The 24,633-nt window shown below is 40.3% G+C and overlaps 1 protein-coding gene across 1 annotated transcript; it reads right to left on the bottom strand.

Annotated features, from left to right (window-relative positions):
• Positions 1-1,989: 1,989 nt before the first annotated feature.
• Positions 1,990-23,854, bottom strand: hgfa (hepatocyte growth factor a). Its single transcript, XM_063501381.1, has 18 exons — positions 23,759-23,854; positions 19,991-20,150; positions 19,722-19,834; positions 19,021-19,135; positions 12,741-12,883; positions 12,455-12,575; positions 12,184-12,302; positions 8,894-9,065; positions 8,617-8,750; positions 7,597-7,690; positions 6,355-6,494; positions 4,428-4,460; positions 4,087-4,195; positions 3,912-3,986; positions 3,119-3,256; positions 2,858-2,964; positions 2,612-2,745; positions 1,990-2,258 (listed from the first exon to the last, which is right to left on the bottom strand). The coding sequence occupies exons 1-18, from the start codon at positions 23,820-23,822 to the stop codon at positions 2,091-2,093; spliced, it is 2,139 nt and encodes a 712-aa protein (XP_063357451.1). The 5' UTR covers positions 23,823-23,854; the 3' UTR covers positions 1,990-2,090.
• Positions 23,855-24,633: the final 779 nt, after the last annotated feature.

The following is a 24,633-nucleotide window of genomic DNA, read 5'->3' as shown; positions in this document are numbered from 1 at the left end:
TGTGTAATGCTAAGTTGAAAGTGTCAAAAGTCAATTATGCTCTAATTTTTCATGTAGGGATTTTTCCCCCCCCGATGATTTTGTTCATCTTGTTTATCCCTTTGCATGGAACACCATTAATAACTAATATCAATGTTAAAGAAAAAATGTGACTAACATATTCACCTAACAGACAAAAGATCACTGGTTTGAGCTTGAGAGGACACACAAATCCCTTGGAGGGTGCAGGAAAATGTGTCAAATCAGATATGCACATCCATCCGCTGTAGTGACCCCTTATAAGGGATCAGCCGAAAGAAGCTTTATTAATATGAGCAAAAACTGGATTAATCAGCAACTCTTGTCTCTTGTCAGGTCCTTTTATGAGCTAAAATAAAGTATAGAAGAGTGGCTGCAGTAGTTGTGTTACAGCAAGAACATCCCAGGTTCAAATCAACCAGCCAGCCTGTACCTGAGTAGGTTTTCGCCGTGTGCTCCAGCTTCCTCTTCCTCCATATTAGGTTAACTGGAGATGCTAAATTGGCTGTAGGAGTGAATGTGAACTTAAATTGTAGTCTGTCTCCTTCACCCCATTTCAACTATCACTGCCTTAACCCTTTATTGACCGGCCCTTCAAATTTACCTGTAAAATGGGCCCGCCGGTGGGCCCATGGTCAATAAAGGGTTAAGAAAATACCCCCCCCCCCCCCCCCTCCTCCTCCTCCTAGATTCAAAATTTACCTGTGGGCAAAATAATACCATGAAACAAAGATCCTTGATTTTAAAGTTTGGCCATATGAGGCATATTGTACCTAATATTCTGCTCTGGTCTGTGTTATTTAAATGTCAGGTTTACGCCACAGTTATTTAAAGGTCTGTAATTCTTCGAAACAAGAAATTATCATCAAAATATCATGTGGAATTACGAATTCGTTTTGGAACAGTTTTTTTCATTTAGAAAAATAAATATACATTACTTAGAAGCAACCAGTCTCTTTAAATATTAAACATACTTAATCACAAATAAGCCAATCTGACATTACCGAGTGACCCAAAAATATTCCAGATCTATAAGACCTATAAATTTATACAGCACAGCAGAAACATAACAAATCTGCAGGTATCCACATACAGAGTCACTTTCCATGAAACAAAAAAAAAAAGTATAAAATATCCTACTGACCACACACAGCCCGCCAGGGGCCACAGTTCCCTCCAAACTGGAGACCAAATAGCCATGTTATATTTGGCATGGCTCTTCTTTCTCTCATGCTACAAATATTAGCATAAGATTTGGAGCAGTTTGCTCAGTCTTACTTAGACCCTCTCATGGGGAAAACTAATAGTTACAGCTAACTGGGGAAAAGGTAGTTCAGCTACTGCACACAATTAGCACTGCCAGGCTGAAAGGCTATTTTCTCAAAGGGAACATAATAGGCAGATTGTAATGACATTTTCACGCATATATTTTCTTTTCTGGACACCTTTAGTTGCTGTGATAATCATTAAGCACCTTAATACCAGATAAGTACCTTTTTTTGTCATGAAGGCCACATTTATGTCGATCCACATCGCTTGTGTTTAAGGTAAAAAGACCAGCTCGACACTTAAAAACATTTCTTCTTCTTCATCTAAAAAAAAGAAAAGGTCCCAGTCAATGAAGGCTACCTTAAGTGATAACCACCAAAGAGTTGGGTTCAAGTATATTCCAGGAGATAATACTGAATCACAAGTGTCCTCCTCACTGTCATTGTTTGCATGGCTTCAGAAATTCTGAACATGTCAAAAAACAATTTGCACGCCGTTTATGTGCACAAGACTTTGATTTCAAAAATAGTATCGAGCTTCAACACCGAGATCTCCTCATTTGCAAAATCGAAGAATGGGTGAGAACCAATTAGATGCATCCAGTCTCCAATTTCTAGTTTATGTCATCTACAGATGGCGACAGATTCCATCATAAAATCCAAACTTGTCACTATCATACAGTCATTTTCTGTATGCCACCCAATAATCCATGTTGGAGATTTGTGGCCCAAGTTCCTCTGCCAGCTCTTGCAAGCTATGGTAGTCCCCTGTGGGTTGCTTTTCACACCACTCCATTAGTTTCTTTACACATTCGGGTAAAGTCTGAAGACTTTGTATATCCACTCTGAGTAGAAAGCAACATTAACAAAAAGTGCTGGCTGTGATGAGGCACATTTTGTCCTTTGGATGCTCACACCAATTATGACTTTGCGCTCATGTTCCTGGCAAACCAGTGGGCCACCGTAGTCCCTCTGCAAGAACAAAATAAAGAGAGACTGTGGATTAGCAATAATTACACCAAAGCAAGTCTATAGTAATAATAATAATAATAATAATAATAATATAATGCTTAAAATATCAGTTCAACCACAAAACAAACATATTTTGCCATTTAAGCCTCACTGGCTTCAAAAGGCTTAGGTGTTATTTGACTCTTTAAAACACCTGCTGCTCAACAAAGGGAACTATTTCTTCAGTAGAAAGTAGTTCCAATAAATGGTGTTTGTTACACAATTGTGGTGAAATGAACCTTTAAGCACTGAGCATTCAGTTCACATCCATGTTGTTTTGCTTCAGGATGCATTTGGCGATTTGAGATCCTTACATCACACACGCCTTCTCCCCTTTTCCCGCCAGCACATATTCTGCTTTCCCCGGCGTCTTCTTTGATTTGCGAGCACATGTCGTTGTCCACCATTGGCATGATTACAGAGTTAAGGGCTTCATCGTGTCCAGTATCTGCACAGAGAAGGATAAAAAAACACAATAAGCAACTTGTAAAAGGAACAGTGGTTTTTTTGTCATTAAAAAATAACATGGAAAGCAGCATGTGGTTGAAAGAAGGCAGTACTTTTGGTTTCCCCCCATCCATACATGGTGCAGTTGGTGCCTTCAGGGATGCGACAGTCTTTCACGGGAAGATGAATGGTGGATGCACCTTCAGACACAGGGGCAGGACTAGAACCAACGGAAATCATCACAAATAAAAGCCAAAGCATGTTGCACGACTTTTCTTTTTAAATTTAAAGCACTCACAGTATTTTATATCACTGTCTTTTTCTTTAACTAGAAGCATAAATCAGCTGACACTAGCCACTAACTGAGCACTTACTCTGCTAGCTTCAACATTACTAGGTTGGAGCCGTCTGGGCCACAGATCAGGCGAGAGACTCGTAGTCGCGGTCGGTTTTTAGACTCATCGAGGTGATGCAGACCGACCTGCACACTGTAATCCCGGAGATCTGGAACGCTGATGATTACAAGAGTCAGTGTAAGACAGAGTCATAAAGTTTTTTTTGAGTCGTACAGTGGATTACAGCCAAAAGGTGATTCAACTAACCGGATTCAATAGGAAATCCTGCCCAGATCTAGAGCAGCCTTTCTTTTAAACAAATCTCACAAAACTGTCTTTACAAATACTACTTTTTTTTTAGTTAACACATTCCACTAGCTCTTGATGTTTTTCAAAAACACACTTACTTTCTTAAAATAACATTTCCTGGATGCCAAATATGTATTTTTTTCATAGAGAAAAAAGCCAAAAAAAGGCAAGGCCTCAAGCACCTCGAGGCTCCCCGCTAAATCAAAATATCTGCAAAAAGCTGCTGATCTACACCATATGTATTACTTGCAGCATTGCACATTACCACAGAAAAAAGGGATCTTTTTTTTTTTATCAAAGCCAGTGCTACACATGACAGAGACATTGCACAAGGACAATATGATTAGTTCTGACATAAGCAACTGCAGGTTAAACAGCAGTCCAAAACATGCGGTCCCTATCTCAGGTCAAGTCTGTTTGGCAGTATGCTGTGCAGCCTTTAAGCAATTATAGATAGAAGCAGCAAAGGAAGCGTTTTTAAAGAAAGAAAGTAAAGTGAAGTCTGAAAAGGGAGAGAAATTACCAGGAGGTGAAGCACTGCTGGTCTGTCAAAACCCAGTTCTCTCTGATTAGTGAGCCACCACACAAATGGACCTTCCTAGGAAAAGGTAAGAAGAAAAATGGATCGATCACAGTACACAGCATAAACATGGATGAAGGTCTAGGCTTCTAAAGAACAAAGACTGAAAACCACTTACTGTCTTTGGATGCTTACAACCCAGCTGCCATCTGTACCTCGCACTTGATGTCCTCCAACTATTCTGGTGTTTATGTGCACAAAGCATGATATCTTGGGCCTCGTTTGAACTAAACAAGGAGATATAATTGATACTGTGTGTTAGACAGATGTAGTTTTTTAACATTTCCATTGGAAAATGGAAACTTCAAAAGGAAACTATTTGTTCAGTTAGGTAAATATCAACAGACGGACTTGATCTACAGAGAGAGAGAGTTACAGGGGAAAGGAAGGAGATCAGAGATAAGCACATGAGCAAGAGGACCATTTTTGGTAAAAAAAGAAAAAAAAAGACATACTCACTATTTGTCTGAGGAGCCTTTGTAGCTGAATCACCTGATGTAAGTAAAGCAAAGTACAATATGAACATACACCCCACAGCAGCAGGGAACATACAAAACATGAAACCTGAGTAAATATGACAGCCTTTTATACTTTATAAAGGCTTATCTCTGGATCTAAATCATTGCTGGAGGCTAAATTAGTCAGCAACCGCAACAAATAGATTTGCTCAAGACCTTAAAACTTCACGGAAGACGTGTTTTACATTATGGAAAATATTCAATGCAGCTTCACTGAAACCAGCCAAAGAACAAGCAGGATCCAGTGGCCCAAGTGTGTGTTTTCTCAAATGAAATGGCAACAGACTTTCGCATCTGTTTGCTGTTTGAGCATCGTGTATTCTCTGCCAATTGGACTAAACCACAGCGAACAGATTACGTAAGCCGCCCAGAAAGCTGTGCAAGAAAACAATTATGATATTTTGGTTGAAGTCAGTAAAGGCTACGAAGCTAAATCACTTGTGTTATTTCAATGTACTACACCCACACATCAGCACTTCTTCTGTTCTAAATGTCATTACATGTTCTTTCAGATGTCCCATTTAAACAGTCCCAAAGGCTCTGAAAACTTCTTCTTTGTTTGATAAAAAGGAAGCACATTTAGTACCCCTCAGTTTCATAACAAGCTTCTCTGCCTTTAAAGACAGCCATGTTTTTGATTTGCGAGCAATGCTTCTCTCCTGGGTGTTACAGGCTACCTAACACAGCCTTGCTGGTTAGCTTAGCACAAAATTAAATAGGGACATATATTCCTAGGCAGCCTTTAAAGCTATTAAAAGAAGGTAATGCCCAAGTGCCAAAAACTGCAGTTGCTCTAATGGCCACTTAAGACAGGTTCAGAAAGCCAATCAATCCGCAAAGGCCAAAGAGGGTACAAAACATGGATGTAGCTTCTGGGTATGAAAAATGAACCCAGTACAGACAGTCATTAGCTAAAAATTTTTAGCCAATAAGCTTGTGGTTTAAGTCAGACCCGCCCTTTATAATCACATCTTTTTTCATAACCAAGATGGTGATCACTCATCTCGAGGTTTCAAAAGTGATCCATCTATTACACTGTGCATGCATACACTCCCATGTTAAATGCCCAACTTTGAAGCAAAAATAAACACGTTTACAGCAAAGAATGAAAATGATTTGATGGCTAATAACTAACTTTTACACTGACTGTATGGCGGTGTTTCTTTTTATATATTACCTAAGTTATAAACATTGAATTTATGACTTAAATGTAAGCATTAGGAAGGAGTTGGCTCCCAGAAATGATGCTGTTTTGCTTTGTTTGGGTTTGGCTGCAGTTAAAGTCACTCGGGTACATAGTTTTTACTTTAACCTCTTAAGCCCCAAGCCTTCCTGATCTCCTGCCTTTTGCCCCCGTATCAGGGGGTGTTGGGGCTTAAGAGGTTAAGCTTGTTGTCATTAGCCAAATGATAGCATCTCATTTAATATAGTGAATTACAGAACCAATTACAAACCAAGCTAGTGTTAGCTGGCAGCTCTGCAGGTCTGCCTTCTCATCCAAATATCATCACATCCAACATCAAAAAGCCCAAAATGACTATGGCAAAATTAAATATTTGTGGCTTCAAAGCTGTGGCCTACAAACCACTGGATGATATAATAAACATCCATCTGTTCTGGAAAGTCAACAGTTATATCACACTTGTTTAGTATGTGTGAGTATTTAGTATTAGTATGGATGAGTTGTGGTCCTGTTGGTCTTTGGCTCTTAAGCATGCATAATCAAAGCTTATCAGATATTGGCACTGACTACACATTTACATACACACATACACAGATATCTTTCATTCTCATTCTACTTGGGTAAACACAGATATTATCTACTTACCGAAACTTACATAGGGTAAATGTTTATTTAAGGAACTCACAGTGTTTTAGTTTACAGTAATCCCAGGCCAGGCGGTTATTTGGACTGGTGTAACACCAGGGGCCGTGTCTGTCGCGATCTGGGTTCCTGCAGTAGTTCTTCTCCAGCCCTACATGGGACACCGTAGAGTGAGAATCCCCACTGTAAAACACACAAATACAGATTATCATATCCCATGTGTTATTTTGCAGAAAGCCAAAAACTAACACTGGGTCATATCTCATAAAGGTGGGCACATGTGCACACGGAGTTGCACAAATGCTGTCAGGCACATATATTACATACACACGAAAGTAACCGTGGAATGCCTAGAAAATTCTGACTCTGGCCTTCCTATAATGCAGTGAATCCTCAACATTTGCTGCTTAGCCTGTAGAAGGAAACGCAGAGTTTTGCGAAGAGTGCTCATGGGAGTTTGAAAGTATGCGGTCTAAGCATTCAGCAGGGTTCAGACCAGCAGGAGCCACATCCTCTATGGAATGATGCAGTTGTGCTTCTGATTTGTAGGAATTTACATCTAATCGTGTGTCATCTAAGCCATCCACAATATCCGTAAAAAAACAGTTACTTGGTAAGAGTTCAGACACGTGCACACAAAAATGATTCTAATCAACTGATAATTTGTAAGGGGGTGAAGACAATTCTACTTCCCAGGAGAATGTTAAACAAGTTGTAGCTCTGAGCATGTTTCCTAGTATGACCCTGAGCCTTGAACAGAGTAGACTCGCTGGCTGCATTCTACGGGAGGGAGCTGATTGGCTTTGATCTACTTTCCTAAGAAAGCACTTCCTGGGGTCAAGGGTCGGCTCTGGAACATGTCCATCTGTCTGTGCCATTTTGGCTTTTAAAATTCCTGTAAATTAAGTAATTCCAACAGGCTGACTTCAGCGTGAAGTAACGGCCTTGGAGCGGGCAGTCTTTCCCCCAGTATGGGTCACTTTGAGAGCACCCTCGGGTTTCCTCTCGTCAGCTAGATGAATAATAATTGGACCTGGTATTGACCCCTGTGGAACCCCTGATTTCCTCTTGCTGTTTGTTTTCAGTGCTTAGCCTCATTCATTTGAAAGGGATTTTCACAAGGCAATGGGAGCTAAGTTGTCAACAAACACTCATCAAGTGAGCTGAAAAGAATGTCAGTCTCTCTAGGAAACAGTTGCAGGGTTGCTCGGTACGGCTGAAGTTGCACTGGGAGCCAACAACAGAAATGCAACAAAAGTCTTTGCAGAACAAATTATTTCATTACCTGTTTATGTGATGTGACCAGTCTGCACAGGGAATCCCCGATCGAGTTATGGATAAAGTGCCCCGATACGTCTCTCCATTCTCTTCATAACACTCTGAGATAGAAAAGGATAAAATTATTCAGATGACTTTGTTAAAGCGCTAAAGATTAGTGAGCCCAACAGCTGGTTAAACACCTCTTCATGTTGTTGGAATACTCACAAACACAAATTCATGTACTTGCAGAGACAAAGAAAGAATTTGGGTCTATGCTTGTCTTTGTGGTTTGGACCATTTAATATTATGGGCCCCTGTGTAAACGGTGTCTCCCAAATCTCATTATTTCTGGTCTTAAATAGAATCAGAGAAGGGTCTTTAGTTGCAAACTGACTGACTGCTTTGAGACATGTGTGTTCTACAAAATGCAAAGCAGAGAAACATGGGAAATGACAATGAGCAGCTATTGCCAAAGTCTGGTGTTGTTGTTCTTGCATGAAATGGAATTCGTTGGGCAGCCCGTTGCCAAGTGGCTCAGTCTTATGAGAGCAGTATTCTTCTACTTTACAAAAGCATGACATCTCTTTTAAAACATCTGTAGTTTGGAATTCAACATGGAAATTTCCTAGTAATTGATTGAATGTACTTTGTTATTTACTTTTAAAAGATTCTAGTAATTTTAGAAGAAAAGACTGACACTTTTGCAAATATATATTCTCAAAATTAAAGACTGGAGAAAGCAATCTGGCCCTGTCTGAAAGCAACAAAATGTAACACTTTAGCATGTATTTCTTTAAACTGATATAAAAAAAAGAGATTTAACAAAGCCGATTTTGGCTTTATGTCAAAAGAACCTGGCTTTGAGCCATAACCTTTACTCAACAGTGATGACAAGACTCTAAGCTGTTTTTACAATACATTTTTTAAAAAACTAAATAAACATGATTGGCTATGCTTGCTGTTACTCCCTTTTTTATACAAAGCAAATAACTGCATTCCCCAAAACACTGAGCAATTCTCAGAAATTAATCTTCATAGAATTTACCTGCTTTTTGTGTAGCCTCCGCACCACATCTGGGGATGTGGGTGCAATTAGCTATCCTTTGATTAGGGTTTGTAGTGAAGCACCATGGGTAATCTGCACCATCAGGATTGCGACAGTAATTCTCTCTGAGGTCTCTATAACACACACACAAACTACAATTTAAATTATGATGCCAATGATGGTGTTAAATGCACAAAATACTCTCAAGTACTCTTCTTGACATTCCTGAGAGAAGTGAATCCATGCTGTCAGCAGCTATGAAGCAACCATTACTCACTTGCATTTGTAGTTCTGCGGAAGAAAGGAGTGGCTATGTGGGAACTGGGAGTCCCAGCGCTGACATGTCACACCCTCCGGGGTGACATTCATTGTGCCTCGGTAGTCTGTGCCCTTTCCCTGGACACAGGAAGTTGTTACTTCAACATCAGAGTCCTCGCTAGGGTCTGAACCTGAAACAGATAAATGTCATTGTAAGGTGGAAGTATGCAAAAAAATAGAAAGTCACTGAAAAAGCAAACTGTAGTCAGGAATGAGGGAGGAAGAGGAGGAGGGGAATATTAATCCCTACAAGAATGTGTCATGTTTAACCTAGAGCCAGATGATCAAAAACAGTAGCCCTTCCCCCTGCTTGTATAGTAATAGAAACTTACTGTGTGTTCATACCAGTGGTGCCTGACATTCTTTCACGTATGGACATCCACAACAATGAGAAGTTGGTTAACTTGCTGACAGAACAAGTCACAGAGCTCGAAGCCTGATCTTATTTATACCTTTGCTTCAAAATTAAACACTGACATTATGATTCTTGTGAATTTCTCTATTGCAGGCCAACTAAAGAAAATGGCAACAAACCCAGTCTGATTTGGTCGATATTATCCACTGGCAGACTATTCCAAACATCTTTAGATGGAATTCTGGTGTTCCGCATAGCAGTGCAGGGGTAGCACTACACAGTGAGCAATTTCCAGATTTCTGTCTTTGTTTCTTTAGCCTTTGACAAATGGAATGGGAGAAGATGGAGGAGGCGAGGGAATGTTTTGAGGTTGAAACGAGAAGGCCGGTGAAAAAGGATTCTTTGGCTTGATGTAATGCATGCCAGTATCTGTGTGCACAGTGTAGTACAGGTCAGTGGTTTTTATCTTTCTAAGGGCAGGCATTGAGGGATACACACATCTGGACAAATGCAGATGCTCGCTGTAAATCATAACCTGTACCGTAAAGTCAATGCGTGTATGTGTCTGACAGAGAAGAAGAGAGATGCTCTGTGAGGTTGTGGGTGTGCATATGGGAATATTTCAATGCAAATTCTCCAATTTCGCAACATATTTTTAAATTTCCATTGATTTCCTTTTCCCTCTGTCTTTTCAATTATATATAAAGGCAACATGTTATATATACTTGTCCCCGTATGGGATAAAACTTAAAAAAAAATAAAATGTTTAACTAACATCCAGAATACAACAGTGTATAACAGACACATACTTTAATTACTGAATTTTATATATATATTTTTTATAGGGAGAGAGAGTGGGCGGAACAACATGCAATAAAGGGCCCAGCGTGGACTATAACCCAGGCCCCTGGAGAAGACTTTGGGCAAATAGTTCATCTGCACAACCCAGTTAGGTATACCTGTCTGTGATAAAATGCACATTCATACCTAGTATCACTCAGATTTCCACCTTCTCCATCTTCAAGGACAGTCATTTCTGATCAGTGAATGACCCTTTAACAGAAGGGTTTCCTTAGTGCAAAACCTGGAATCAGTAGGAACTGTCAAAGCAAATATCTCTACCAGCACCTCTTAAGCTCACTGTTTAACATTTTAGATCCAAGAGCCAACTTCTGGAGGCAACGCAAAGATGCCAAAAACTGCAATTCCTGGGTCCAAAAACGAATCAGTCATAGGCACACATGTTAAAATGCTTAAACTTCATGTTTACTGCCTGGTGTAAAAAAACAAAAACAAACTTTATATATATATATAATTTTCCCCTTTGTGACAAATATATGGGCCTTTTTCTTTCATGTAACTCCATTCATCAATCCATTCTCTTTGGCTCGCCGGGGGGATGGGGTGGAGCCTGTCCCACCTGTCTTAGGGCGAGAGGCAGTGTACACCCTGGACAGGTCGCCAGTGCTGCAGGGCTAACACATAGAGACAGACAACCATTTGCACTCACATTCACACCTATGGGCTATTTAGAGTTACTAATTAACCTAACCCCACTAAGTGCATGTCGTTGGACTGAGGCAGGTAGCCAGAGTACCCGGAGAGAAGACCATGCAAACATGAGAAAAACATGCAAACTCCACACAGAAAGACCCCGGCCTGACGGTGGAAGGACCTTCTTGCTGTGAGGCAACGATTCCACCGTGCTGCTCATCTGTTTAAATTGTATAAAGGCTCAAGGTTATGCATTACAAGGGGCTTGGCCGATGTGAGCCACAAACAGGTGCCAAGTACACTTCTATCTGTCTGCTAGAGTTTGGGAAGACCTTTTTTTTTTAACATAATCTTTATGCAAATATCTGACAACAAATATGTTTCGGAGTGTGCTTACTTGTACTAAAAGACTGTACAAGAAGTCTGTTCTAAGTATATTGTATTTACCACCAAGAACAAAGATACTACTGTGTCTGTTAGATGCACTCATACGAATGTGCTTTGCTAGCGTAAAACTACGATCTCTTGTCTAATCTTGGTTAGCTGTGGGAAATCATGGCAGATGGCAACAGCCATAATGTGAAAGTTAAGGCATCAAAACGAGAGCCCACCAAAAAAGTGTTACTTTTATGGCCACACAATATAATTCACATCCATCATTCTCCTGTTCAACAAATCATCCCTTTACCCAACATGCCCTGTAAGGAAGCATAAGCAACTGTTTTGCTCTTTGTGCATTATTTCAGGTCTTTTCTCTAATTTCTCTATAAAATTGCATCATTTTGCAATCAATGTTCACACCACTGAAACAACTTTCCGATTTCCATTGCAAGACTTTCCGATTGCAATGTGCGGTATTTTGGCATAACAGCCTCTATTGTAGTCCTCCACTTTATAGCCCTAAATGGCTTCAGTAAAACACTTCAAGCTTTGTGAAGTTATAACTGCCCTCTTGCAAACAGCCTATTTAATGTCCCTTGCTGAGGTAGAATGACTTGGAGCAAACGCCCACATGAAAACACCATCCGGATAAACAAAAGTCTTCTGAGACTTTGCTGGGGAGAAGGGGACCTTTTTTTTTATAGCTCAGTTGACCACAACTGCTCCAAAGCCACCAAAACCTGTATGTATCAATTCCCTGTTGCACATTTAAACAACTTGCTTGTGGTAAAAACCAAATCCAAAAACCAAAGCTTGCTCAATCATATGTTCACTTCTGAATCCTGTATTACATTCTTACATGTGTGACACATAAATGCTGCAAGGGTAATGCATTTTGAACCAATATAAAGTCATAAATCTGAGTAAAACAATAATTTGTTGCTCTCAGTTTGTTTGAAGACTTTGTCCTCAAAGCCCTAGCCTCAGATTTGGAGTATATACAGTGCACAGTCTCTTACCACACACAGTGATGTTACAGTACTCCCATGGAGTTTTGGGATCCATGGTGTAACACCAAGGACGGAGGCGGTTATTCGGGTTCCTACAGTAGTTGTCCTTTAAATCTTTGTCCCGATACCTGAAAAGAGGGACAGAGAATGTTAAAAAAAGAAGGTGGATTTAAGTAAGCCATAACAAATCATGAGGTCTACCTCTCTTTTTTTAAGCCTGTGTCATGGATGTGTGCTGTTGTTATCTGTGAGAAAGATTACTATGTGATCTGCAGCTTACTTCTTGGGCTGGAAGGGGTGTTTGTGAGGCCTTGCCGAGTCCCATCTCTGGCACTCTTTACCACTCTCTGTATGGTCCATTTTGCCCCGGTAATCCTCCCCGTTACATGTCATGCAGACATCTGTCAACAAAGAAGCAACAGTTATCAAAATGTTCTTTTGCCTATGAAGAAAATCGAAAAAGAATCGTGTCTTTTAGAAAAAAATGAACCACGCAACGGATGAATAGCCTTTGGTTTTATTTGTTTAAATCTTATTTTCTAGTGCTAATACTTCATGGGTCTCACCTTCTGAACACTGTGGTATGCCACACTCCTCAGCTCGTACATTGGGATCTGTGGTGTAGCACCATGGACCACCGGGATCGTTGTTAGGATTCCGACAGAAGTTGTGCCTCAGGTCTTGCGTCGGGTACCTATCTGGATAAAACCTACAGGGGTGTAGACACACATAACTGAAAGTGTTACCTGATACTGTAAGCTGTATAAATACATTTCTGGGAGTACTTGCACACTTGGCTGCTCTGGTTTTGTTTACAGTACCACACCTGCATGCTAGTGCTCTCAGTAACAACCCAAATAAATTCAAAAGGCATTTACATTACGGCGTATGCCTCCGCTCTGTGAAATACGATAGCAAGAACGGGTTACATTTTACATCCTCTCGCAGCAATCTTATGCAAATAAGGTATCAATATGCCTCCTTTAGCCAGATTTGCACCTCCTGCACAATCGCCTTAGTGACTCCAACCACATCTCCCCTCCTTCAAGTATGAAGCAGCGAGACTGTCACAGCACAGCAATCTCCAATAGCACAGAACACCGTTATGCACCACTTGGAGCATCCCATGCAGGTCTTTTGTTGGCTGCCCTGTGAACATGTTTAAACCTAATCCCTCTTTGTCAATGGCTCCACGTAGTGAACAAGACTTTAAGAAACAGAACCTGGACCGTCCAAGCAAGTCTGTACAGTCCAGGGATTCCCATACTAAATGGACAGTGTGGGAAATTTGTCTTCTTTCGTGGCAAGACGACCAAAAGCCGGTATGTCAGCAACTCCCTGATACATGCCGACCACTATCCCCCCTCCCACCCAGGGAGACATTGAAGCAAGGCAGAAAAAAAAGTGAAAAGAAACAAGTGAAGAGACTGACTACAGCACACACAAAAATCTTAATGGAGTGAGGAAAAGGGATTAAGTTCATTGTTTAACTAATGATGTAAGAAACAACTTGCAGGAACAATTAAAAAAAGTAAAAGAGGTAGAGGCCACCCTCCCTTTAGCAGCTTGTCTAAAAACTACCTCAGGCAATGACTCTTAAGGGAGTCTGCTCTGCTTTCCCCTTTGTGCCCAGAGGCTTATGCAAGATTTCTCTAATAATGTACAACATCAGTCAGCCCAGAGGTGGAAGAAATCACAGGCATCTGACTTGGTCAAGAGAAGCAGAGTGCAAAGGAGAACAAAAGGGAGGACCATTAAAACGTATAGTTTTACCTACATGTGTCAAAATATAACAGCCCATACACCAAGTTCTCACTTATGCATGTAGCCCAAACTAAAACAAAAACACTTGTTCCCCTCCAAAGCAGCAGTTTCCACGGGCCAAAACTCACATCTGCTGGGTGTAAATCAAAAGCTCAATAGACTGTATCTCGATCATAATACAGTATCCTTAATTTATAAATGGAATTACAAGGTTACTCACGTTGCAAAAAGAAAGAAAAGTCTGCATCTGCTGAAGCTCCGTAAAAAGGACCCAGCATGGGAGCAAGTTAGTCATAATGATGTTGTGCTAACAGATGTTGACCAGTTATTCATCTCCTTGCCAAAATTTGTTCCCAGCGGAGCACAGGCAGACACTATGTGCACATGCTTCATTCTCGGGGACGACTAAACATATTGGCTGGATTTGGGATAACACTCAAGATGAAATCTAGACCTGAAGTAACTGCTGCAAAATGTCTATCAATACCCACACCTGGTGGAACAATGCTGTGATTTAGTACTAGAGCATCCGAAGAATAAAGCAGTCGGAGATTAAAGCAAGCAGACCAAGACACAATTTATCTTTGTGCATAAATAATTACTTCTGGAAGCAAGGTGCAACGGGAAACTCTGTGCCGAAAGGAAATGATATAAAATTAAAGAAATTTGCTACTTCAGAGAGGGTATGAGAACTCAGTCTCATCTTTTAAATATGGCTACAGCTTAGTCTGGCTTGGCCTGACGCTATCCAAATGTGACAACATCTGTGAACCAGCACATCTACGCCTACAGTATTGCTCATTAATTAATAATTAAATCAACCATGCACAGCTGTATTTTTCTGTTTCCAATCTTTATGGTGAGCAAACTCACTGGTTTCATTTTTTCTTTTTATGGAAGCGCTGCAGAAACTTTTCACTGGCTCTGCCTCTGTGTAGTCACAAGAATCTATGCAGTCTTGTGAAAAACTAACTACACTCCACGATTAAGTAGCTTGTAGAACCACCTTTAGCAACAACAACTCTGTATAACTTTATCAGTCTCTCACATTGTTGTGGAGGAATTTTGGCTCACCCTTCTTTACAGTGTTGCTTCACTTCATTGAGGTTTGCGGTTTATGTACAGCTCTCTTAAGGACTCGCCACAGCATTTCAATCAGGTTGAGATCTGGACTTTGACTGGGCACATGGCAACACCTTGATTTTTTTTTTCCTTTTTCAGCTTTTCTGTTGTAAATTTGCTGCTGTGCTTCAGATTGTTGTCCTGTTGCAGTTTCAGACAAGCATTAGCTGTCATACAGATGGTCTCATATTTAACTCTTGAATACTTTGATATACTGAGAAGTTCATAGTTAAGTCGCTGCCTGCAAGGTGCCTAGGTGCTGTGGCTTCAAGAGCCCCCATCATCACCACCATTTTGCTTGACAATTGGTATGAGGTTTTGTTGCTAGTTTCTTGCTAGTTTGCCAAACGTGGCACTGTGCATTTTGGACAAAGTCTCCTCTTTGGTCTCATCTGTTCAACGGATGCCTTTTAAGAAGTCTTGTTGTTTGTTCAGATGCCCCTTTGCAAAACCAAAGCTGTGCTGCCATGTTCTTTTTAGAGAGAAGAAGAGGCTTTCTCCTGCAACAATTCCAAACAAGCCATACTTGTTCATTCTTTCTGTAATAGCACTATCAAGAAATTTATCATTTAACATTCTAACTGAGGCCTATTAATTTCTACTTTGTGGATAGGTCTACTATTAGCCAACTGCTAATGCATACTTTTATCCATTTCAGCCAAAGACTATTTTCTACACTCACTGGTTTTATCAGTTTCCATATGATTAGCTAACAATTTTAGCTGCTAGCCATCCTTGTTCAGTCTTTCTGTAATAGCACTAGAGCTGGGCGATAGAACGATAACGATATGTATTGCGAAATAACTTTTTCTCGATAGAAAAATTAAACTATTGCGATAGGCCTCATCTCTCTTGTCCTCTTAAAAAAAAAGAAAAAAAAGAACAGCCAATCCAAATTAAGTAGCGCAGAGCCGAACCAATCACAGCCGCAGCGTCACGTCACGTGACTTGTTACGTACAGCACAAGTGCCAAGGCGCACATGTGTATTTGTTTTTGCAGCCGGGCTGCCCAGGTAATGAAGGAAATGAGTTTGCCGACTAGAGAAAAATCAACCGAGAGCGTGAGCGAAGGTTACCGAAGAAAAAAACGATGATGGTTCCAATGCCGGAGAGCTTGTCGAATGGAAGGGCCATAGAAGTTCCGTAGTGTGAAGGTATTTCGGCTATTTCAAGTCTGACAAAAAACAGAGTAGCGCACTGTAAATTGTGCCGAAAGCAAGTCTGGAAAGACAATAAACCGGTGCATGCTCAATCTCTGACTGAAAGCGCTAATTCGTCATTCGGCTTTTGTCACTGTTAAAACTGTTTGAAAAGCTAAGCTATACAACAAGGAGAGATTGAGAATTTCCTTTTAGTTCTCAGTTTATTTGATATTGACAAAAGTTTTTGTCAATTTTGTCTGTTCTTCTGTAAAACAAACTAAGATTTATTTTTAGAATTAATATTTTGTTTCTAAGTGGAATTGACAATTTAGTAGTTTGTTTTGTTTGTTCTATTTTGAAACTTAAACGCTTTAGCGGCTGCCTTTTGTGTAGTTTGCAATATTTGCCTTTATTTATCTGAAACTGAAGTCTCATGTTCCTTAAGTACATCTACCCTGTTGAACTTATTATGGGAAATAAATATTTTAATTAAAACAAGCTGCTAATTATTTCACATTTTAATTGTGAGCAACGGCACATTTAAATCTTACAAATATAGTTATTTGGCTTATATCGTGATATATATCGTTATCGCCTGAAATGAAAAAAACATATCGTGATATGAAAAAATCTTATATCGCCCAGCTCTAAATAGCACTATCATGAAATTTATCATTTAACATTCTAACTGAGGCCTATTAATTTTTACTTTGTGGATAGGTCTATTGTTAGCCAACTGCTAATGCATACTTTTATCCATTTCAGCCAAAGACTATTTTCTACACTCACTGGTTTTATCAGTTTCCATATGATTAGCTAACAATTTTAGCTGCCAAATGATTAGCTAACAATTTTAGCTACCGCAGTGTTAACCTCCTAAGACCCGAACTCTTCCATGGCATGCATTTTTAATTTCTCTTTGATATTTGGACATATTGGGACCTGATGAATGTAAAAACAAAGAATTACCAGATTTTTTTTTTTTTTACACGATTTTTGTTTCTGAGAAAAATGAGATACACATATGAGGATATTTGTTTAAAATTTCAATAGAACAGTGGCAGTATAATGTCCTCATAAGTGGATATCAGGCCCTTGTAGAGCAAAATTTAGTATTTTGGTCTAGACAACCCAAAATGTGATGTCCACATATGTGGACGCCAGGTCCTAGGAGGTTAAATAAATGTTTTAGAAAACAGAAAAATAGTTCCCTGTTTTTTAGAATCATTTATCTCTGTGCAGTTCTAAGCGTGGTGCTAATCTCTTTTTCCCTATGTTTTGAAAGGTTAAACTTTCAAAGGTTAAACAACTAAGATGCTAAATATTTTCCATTCAAGAAAATCATAAATCAAAGCTGTAACTATGTGTGTGCCTGTAGCTGAGAGCATTCACTGACATCCCATTGGAAAAATTGGTAGAAAAACAAAAGAAAGTCCCTAGGGGTACAGATAAATGATTGCAATATTATCTATTATTATTAATACGAAGAGAAATATTCCATTCCATTCTCCACGCTTGGCTGGACATCAGTGCACATTTCTTTCGGAGCCTTGGTTCAAACACTAAATATAGATAACAGGTGGAAGTCCCTTTCCGGGAAGGGAACCTCCTGAGAAATCACCCCTGCCCCACACTGATCAGTCAAGCGTGAAAATAATAGTTACCTGAAACTCAAATGGTGCGTGGTTCATTATGGTGGTAATTCTCACACAGCGGGATAGTCCCATGTTAGGTAACCCCACAGTGGCACTAAATCTCCCTTAAGTAAGCTCCCTGTGACCCTCTGAAAGTCAAAACGGTAGAAGTCCCCTTCTAACTGAGAGGAGACTGGGACCATGTGCCAAATAAACAATGACAAAGGATTCAGAATGTGAATAACTGTTTCTTGAAATGAAAATAGGACTTAAGGGGAATGTGAAAGAAGGGGGGTAAAAATGGATCAACATTTAATTCTCTTGATTGTATTACTGACCTTGTATTTTCTCTCAGTAATATTGTGGCTTTGTGAGCTCAGCTGGACATCAGACAGAACATGACTTCAGTCTATAATTCTTTGCACCTTCTTTCTTTCATTTTTACCTCCATTCTACTTTTTTTCACACTGCACTTCTTCAAACGGTTATTATTACCCCCATCCCCACCCCGCCGCCTTAGCTGCAGTTAAAATATCTTATAACTAACGAGCACCACTAATGAGGCCCTGGCACAGAACCATCTTTGCAAATTCACTGATTTTGCCTTGCTGTGCCTGGGAGAAAACATCTTCGGGGATACACCTGATGGTCTGGAGTGCTCCAAAAAAAATAAACAGCCCCACCGGGGAGGAGGTGGCTACATGTGTTGAAAGAAATCTGACTTAACTCTGGATAAACGTTCAACTGTCTCTGAGCCTCCGCCTTCCCTTAACCCCAGAGGTGCAAGGGGATGAACTGAACATCAATAAATCAGCTGCCGAGGCCTGTTCAGTGTCAGACACAGAGAAGGAGCATCCAGGAAGGTGGTGGAAGCATGGAGATTAGAGACGCAAGCTTTGAAGCCTGTTGTTTCAAATCTACAAGAATCTGGTAAGGGGAAGTGAATGATTAACATGTTCTCTTCCTTAAAAAAACCCCTCTGGTGTACAGCTGAGTAAGGCATCACAAGTAACTCTTCTTCCTCGAACACGATCTGAATGGAAAAATTAAAAAAAAAAACTATAGCGAGTTACCACGTTGGTTCCAGATGGGGCTGCGCTGCTCCCTTTCCCTTGCATTTCCTTCTCTGTATCTGTGATTGCTCACCAATAAAGGCATAAATTAAAAAAAGAGAGATGACTTACGTGTGCTCATTGATGTTATTATCTGACCAAGCTTGGCAAGTGATATTTGACTTTGTCCATGACCTCCTTCCTCTGTAGTTGTCCATGGTGCCAGTGATACACTCCCTTATGTAATCTAAATAACAGCAAAGGCATAAAAAAGTATATGTGTTAATTCAGATATAATTCCTGCAATTAAAAGTTAATTTGCCTTTACAGCCTTGACCTCCTGGAATTTATTTTCCCATATATGGTACATTTTGTATTTTTGTTTTTTCACAGCCAGCATTTAGTAGGTCCCAGCTTGTGTGTTATTCCCTAAACTGACGACTCCCTAAAGTTCATTAAATGTCACCGGGGGGAGCTTTTGTAAATTCTGTAGCGCAGTCTAAAGTGCTAGATTCCATAGCTGACTCTTGAGAGAGCTTTGCGCTCTGACTGTAAGCAATGATTTTTTGTTGTTTATATTCCACTTAAGTCTTCGACGTGCTTTTGCATGCGACTTTCCCCGCTGGGGTGATTAAACAGCGGGGGGTGAGGTGGCTCGGTTCCTTTTATTGCATCAACAGAGAAACCAAAGACTTAAAAAACTGAGGAGCAATCAGCAATTACACATTTTGCCCGTGTAAATACCTCCCCGCACCTGAATGTTCTCATGAGAAAAAAAAACGAAAAAACAAAAGCGAATTACATCAAGTTATTTTTGGGGCTTTGCCATTTACCTTTTTTTTCGTATAAAGTAAAGTTGATGTTGGCCTGCTTCTGCACATTGTTGGTGAAACGGTCAAAAGGAAGCAAGTGGCATTTCTTGCTGTGCCGCTGAAAGTTAAAGGCTCTGAAAAACACCCAGGAAGTAGTTGAGAGATAAACAACTGATAAAACAAGAAAAATGTGTAAATACCAGGAGGACAACAAGAGGATTGAGGAAACCCGGTTATAAAGAAACCATGTGCGGGAAATCAGATAAACACAGGAACAAAATATAATTCACCTGCAGCTGAAGTTTTTCTTCACTTTGCATTTCCGGGCACAGCGTTCCTCTGAGTTGCTGGTTCGTATCAATGGGAGCTGAGGACAGTCTGTGCAAACCAGCATGTGGCTTTCAGTCTTTTCATACCTCTGTAATAACTGACGAGACTTTCTGCAGCAACCTGCAAAACACAAGGACACAACATGAGATCTGCACATGTTAAAACATCCATTAGAACGGATGATAAGCCTGTTTACGCCAAGGTTCACCTCATATGGGAGTTGCTCTCTGGTTTTTAACGTCTTTTTAACCTGTTTGAAGCATCCTCGTTTAAAAGCCAAGGCTTTTCATTTAAAATGACAACATTTCATAGTTTAGCATCTGCCTGAAACCTTAACCTTAACCCTAGATGAAATCACTGCTCATCCTTTGGATTTTAAGAGGTTAAATATCATTAATATCACCATAAAAGTTGCATATCTGACTTGTAAACCAATTTTGTTTTATTGTTGGACTTTGATAATGGCAACTACTTTTGCCCCAGAGATTTTTTTCAGGGTCTTCTGATATGACTGCACGTAAGCCTTAAACGTTGGCGTCTTTGTGAACACTGTATAAGTGCTGGCTGGCGAGGACTGATTTAATCAGTGGTCAGTCATCAGCCCATCATCAGGAGTCATCAGAATCATCTGAAGACTGGTTACAGATATCTTCGTACGAGAATGCACAATGCTGCTTATGATTAAGACATTGAGGTGGCATTGCTCTTTGAAGCCATTAGCATTTAAAGCCTCACTCCACTCAGAGGAGAGTATTTTTACATGATATCTTGCCTATTACTCTTTCTTTCCCGAGCAAATATCCTTTTCCTCTCAAGGGGTATTAATAGCATTTGGGCCGTCCTGGTAATCGGATGGATCACAAATTTTGCATGCCAATTTGTAACCACTGTTTTTGATGTGGGCCGAGGGTCTTGGTTTCTATACAGCATCTTCATTAACAAAGTATAAAACATTAGTCATGCACTGCTCCAATATTAGTGCTGTTGTTAAGGATCTACTGCCAAGAACTAAAGTTTTCTCATGGTGTCACCATTAGGATATCAGGCAGCGTGACTGCTGGTTTCAGCGAGTTGGCATCAAACAGGGAGAAAAGATGAAATTATTTCCCCATCATCCAGTAAACTGGGTGGCCAGCTGATGATGAAAACATCCTTCAAAAATAGTTTGCTTCAAGCCTTGTGTTTGCTGGCACATCAGCATCCACACACTGAAGTGTTTTGTGCAAGTCCGGAGCTGTTCCAAGCTCAGCTGTTCTGCAATTCTTTAGATAAGATGCGCGGCCTCAGCTGAAGTAACAGGTAAAGCAGGTTATGTGTCAGGTTAAAAAATCAGTACGAAAAGTGGCCGGAAGCAAAGCCCTGCATCAGTCTGAGGTGCTTTAAATGAGCAGATTGGGCAGCCAAAAGAACAGAACCAACGGGGGGTGGGGCAGATCTTGTTTCATAGGAAAACTTTAACATCACTCATAATTTCTACAATATAGTAAAATTTTATGTATCAAATTTTATGCATAGTCTCTCAGCTATTGGCAATTGGCTGGATGCTCATGTGGAAAAATGGAAACGTTTCAAATACATAATTCATTCTTGCTTTATTTATAGGCATTTGTTGAGAGCTTTTTCCTAGAAAGAAGTACATCAAAAGGAAATTCTACCATCGGAACAATGTGGCATGATGCATATGAGCTCCAACTGGGTTCAAAAGCAGGACAAAACCATATTTTAAAGCCTAAATCCCCCTAGTGATGCAAATCATTCATTTTTACGCACTGGAAAAGGTTAAGATCCCGTCTTTCAGCGGTATGAAACCTTTCTATAAAAGAAGCTTCTGAACATCTTTAGATGGGTTGTGTGTCTGCTCACAATAGTTTCGAGTTTACAATTAAGAGCAAGTGCAACATAAATCACACCGGAAGATCTTATGCTACTGAATTACAGCTACACGCTCCTGTGCCAAGTTCCGACACATGACGCTGTGTGTGTACTTAGGATATTGTAAACTGTGGAGCGTTTAGAGGCTCCTCGTGGTTGAAAATGGTTTTCGGGGAGGACGTGTTATTAATGTTTTTGGGCTCCGCTGGACCACATCTGGCACTCATCACAGTGTTGTTTCAGCCCTGATGTCTGGCCAAGCTGCTCAATTAGATTTCACTTAGTCTCTTCCTCTCTTTGCACTCAGCCTTCTGCTATCTCCAAATCCTAAACATTTGCTGAGGTTGAAGATTATAACAAAAGGTGCTCAGTGAGTGAAAGACATCAGATTTAATAAGAAGAGGCAGCTACGGGTTAGAGGAACAGCTTGGAGTATCTAGCTGAGCTTGAAAAATGCAGATAGCTAAGGTGAAATGCCGACACTCTGACCTCAGAAACTTCCACTTAGGTGCCCTTGAGCAAAGAATTTAACTCTCAGCTGGATAAGCGTTTTAGTCACGCTTTCCTATGTAACAATACCTCACTTTGTAATAATAATAATCATTATAAAGAACATAAATGTTAGGACAGTGCAGACGAAAATCTGTATTACATGAACAACAGGAAAGTAACAGGTTAAAGGTGCGCCTCTGTCTGGGAATTACGCAGACATTACATCTGCTTCAGAGAGCGCAAAATGTGGTAGTGGGCTCAGCAGCCAGATGTTACCCCCTCCACACACACACACACACACACACACACACACACACACTACTCCCCTCCCTCACACGTATACGCACACACACCTTTTCCATCTCTCTATCGGGAGAAACGCACGAAAAGGCCAGCCAAAGTCCGGGGCGCGCATTACTTTCCCCTCACCTCCGGGCCGGTCAGATGTCAGGGTCGGCACCCCTGGAGGTGGTAACTACGGATTCAGTGGTCAGATGTCAGCGGGGCGGATGTGACTCTGGACAGCCACCAGATAATCAGCGCTTGGTGAATATAGGAGCAGCCCGCACGGAGCTCGTTTACAAGACCGGTTGTCGTGTGTGAACCCCAGGCTGTCTGGCATCCTCTCTATAGCTGGCATCAGCCCAACAGACACAGGAGTGTCTATTACTAAAAGGACCACGACCTATAAAAGATTTTCATGACAAAGCAGCAGATTCATTCCAAAAAAGTGCGCTGGAACGGGTTTGGAGCTGGAATTTAGAACCGTGCACGTCCTCAATGTGGAGGCAGAAACTTGTAGATCCCGACTTAATTACAGAAACTTTAATCACACCAGTCTGAACTCTTGAGCTATTTGCTGTTAGAGCAGCAGGTAAAGTGAAAAGAGTGATGATTTCATTCAAAGTCTTAAAGCGCGCAAAGGTTATAAAAAGTTGATTCCTTCTAAAAACAACAACAACAAATAAACAAACCAAAAAACAACAACGAAAGTCATTATTATTTTCTCAAGAACTTTTCCAAAGGAGGTCTGTGATCAAGGTCATTCAATAGCACGCAGTGTCACGGTGTGCAATTAAAAACTGACTATTTGTGCAAAACGAAGTGCAGCTACAAACTTCAAGCAAAAATCAGGACTGTCAGAATCCCCCCCCCCCTTTTTTTTAAAGTGACTTAGAATTTCTCCACCTTTCCCATTTCCAACTTTTAATTTTTCCCTGTAAGTTTCTTCACTCTCTCTAATTAATTCTCAATTTCTCTATTCATTTCTCACTTGAAAGCATGAAAAGCAGAGACGGAAAACAATTAGATTTCAGCCAGTTCGTGCAGATATTTATCATCCACTGGAACCGTTCAAGTCCTACCTGTATCCACAATAGTGAGCAGAACACAGAGCAAAGCCTGATAAATCCAAACGTATGTCCTCATGGTTAAAGATTTGGGTGCAGGTTAGAATCCGGATTAAGTGAGCGACGCACTCGGAGCTTGTTTGAAGTTCTGAGTGGCTGATGGTGAGCAGAAGACTGATCTTCTTCACACAGATGTCACCTTCCCAAAAACCCACACGTCCTCGGGTCAACCCCCTTTTTCTCAAGTTTGTACTATCAGCGTCTCTCTGCTGTCAAGCGCAGCAGGGCAAATAGCACGACTTCCGGTTAATCATTTCAAGTTAAAACCAGATGCCGTTCATTTTTTTTCAAACGGAAGCAATGGATTACATTCCTTCTACTGTCAACCAATAAATAAGGAAAAGAAAAACGAATTAATGTTACATACAATCCGTTTTTGGCAACTCATTTGTTGATTGCTGTGTAGAATTTAACCTTTAACTTTAAAAAGAAGTTTATAAATTGTAAAGAAAGAACTTAATATTGCTTTATAGATCTGCTGTTAATCTGCCATCGACATGCAGGATGCAGTCTATTTTTATTTATTTATAAGTTCATCATATAAACTACTTATTACTCGACTACATTAAACTCATTTATTAAGAGTTTTTTAGTAGTTAAATTTAAAAATACTTTATGCATCATTTCCAAAGCTGACAGCTCACTAACTTTTGCACTTGGACCATCTGCTGCTGAGAAATCCGTGACTGCAACTAATTATGATCTAACACTACTCTGTATAGCCAAGGTGAGGACCTTTATTCGTGACCTATGGCTAAATAGTTGTGATTAAGGTAAAAGATAAAATGATACTTGGTAGAAGCTGTTCACCCTTTTACATCAGTGGAGCA

Source organism: Pelmatolapia mariae, linkage group LG17 (assembly GCF_036321145.2).
Source record: "Pelmatolapia mariae isolate MD_Pm_ZW linkage group LG17, Pm_UMD_F_2, whole genome shotgun sequence".
Lineage (NCBI taxonomy): Eukaryota > Metazoa > Chordata > Actinopteri > Cichliformes > Cichlidae > Pelmatolapia > Pelmatolapia mariae.
Note: the sequence above shows the minus strand (reverse complement) of the source record. Positions and strands in the feature narration are given on the sequence as shown.

What these genes read in the sequence shown, in the direction of transcription:
- hgfa (XM_063501381.1), bottom strand. Translation starts at nt 23,822, where the DNA reads ATGAGGACATACGTTTGGATTTATCAGGCTTTGCTCTGTGTTCTGCTC. An exon ending in TTACTGTAAACTAAAACACT is followed by an intron (nt 4,461 to 6,354) that starts GTGAGTTCCTTA and finishes TACTTACATCAG; the next exon opens with GTGATTCAGCTACAAAGGCT. An exon ending in TGGATGGGGGGAAACCAAAA is followed by an intron (nt 2,746 to 2,857) that starts GTACTGCCTTCT and finishes TTCTCTGTGCAG; the next exon opens with ATACTGGACACGATGAAGCC.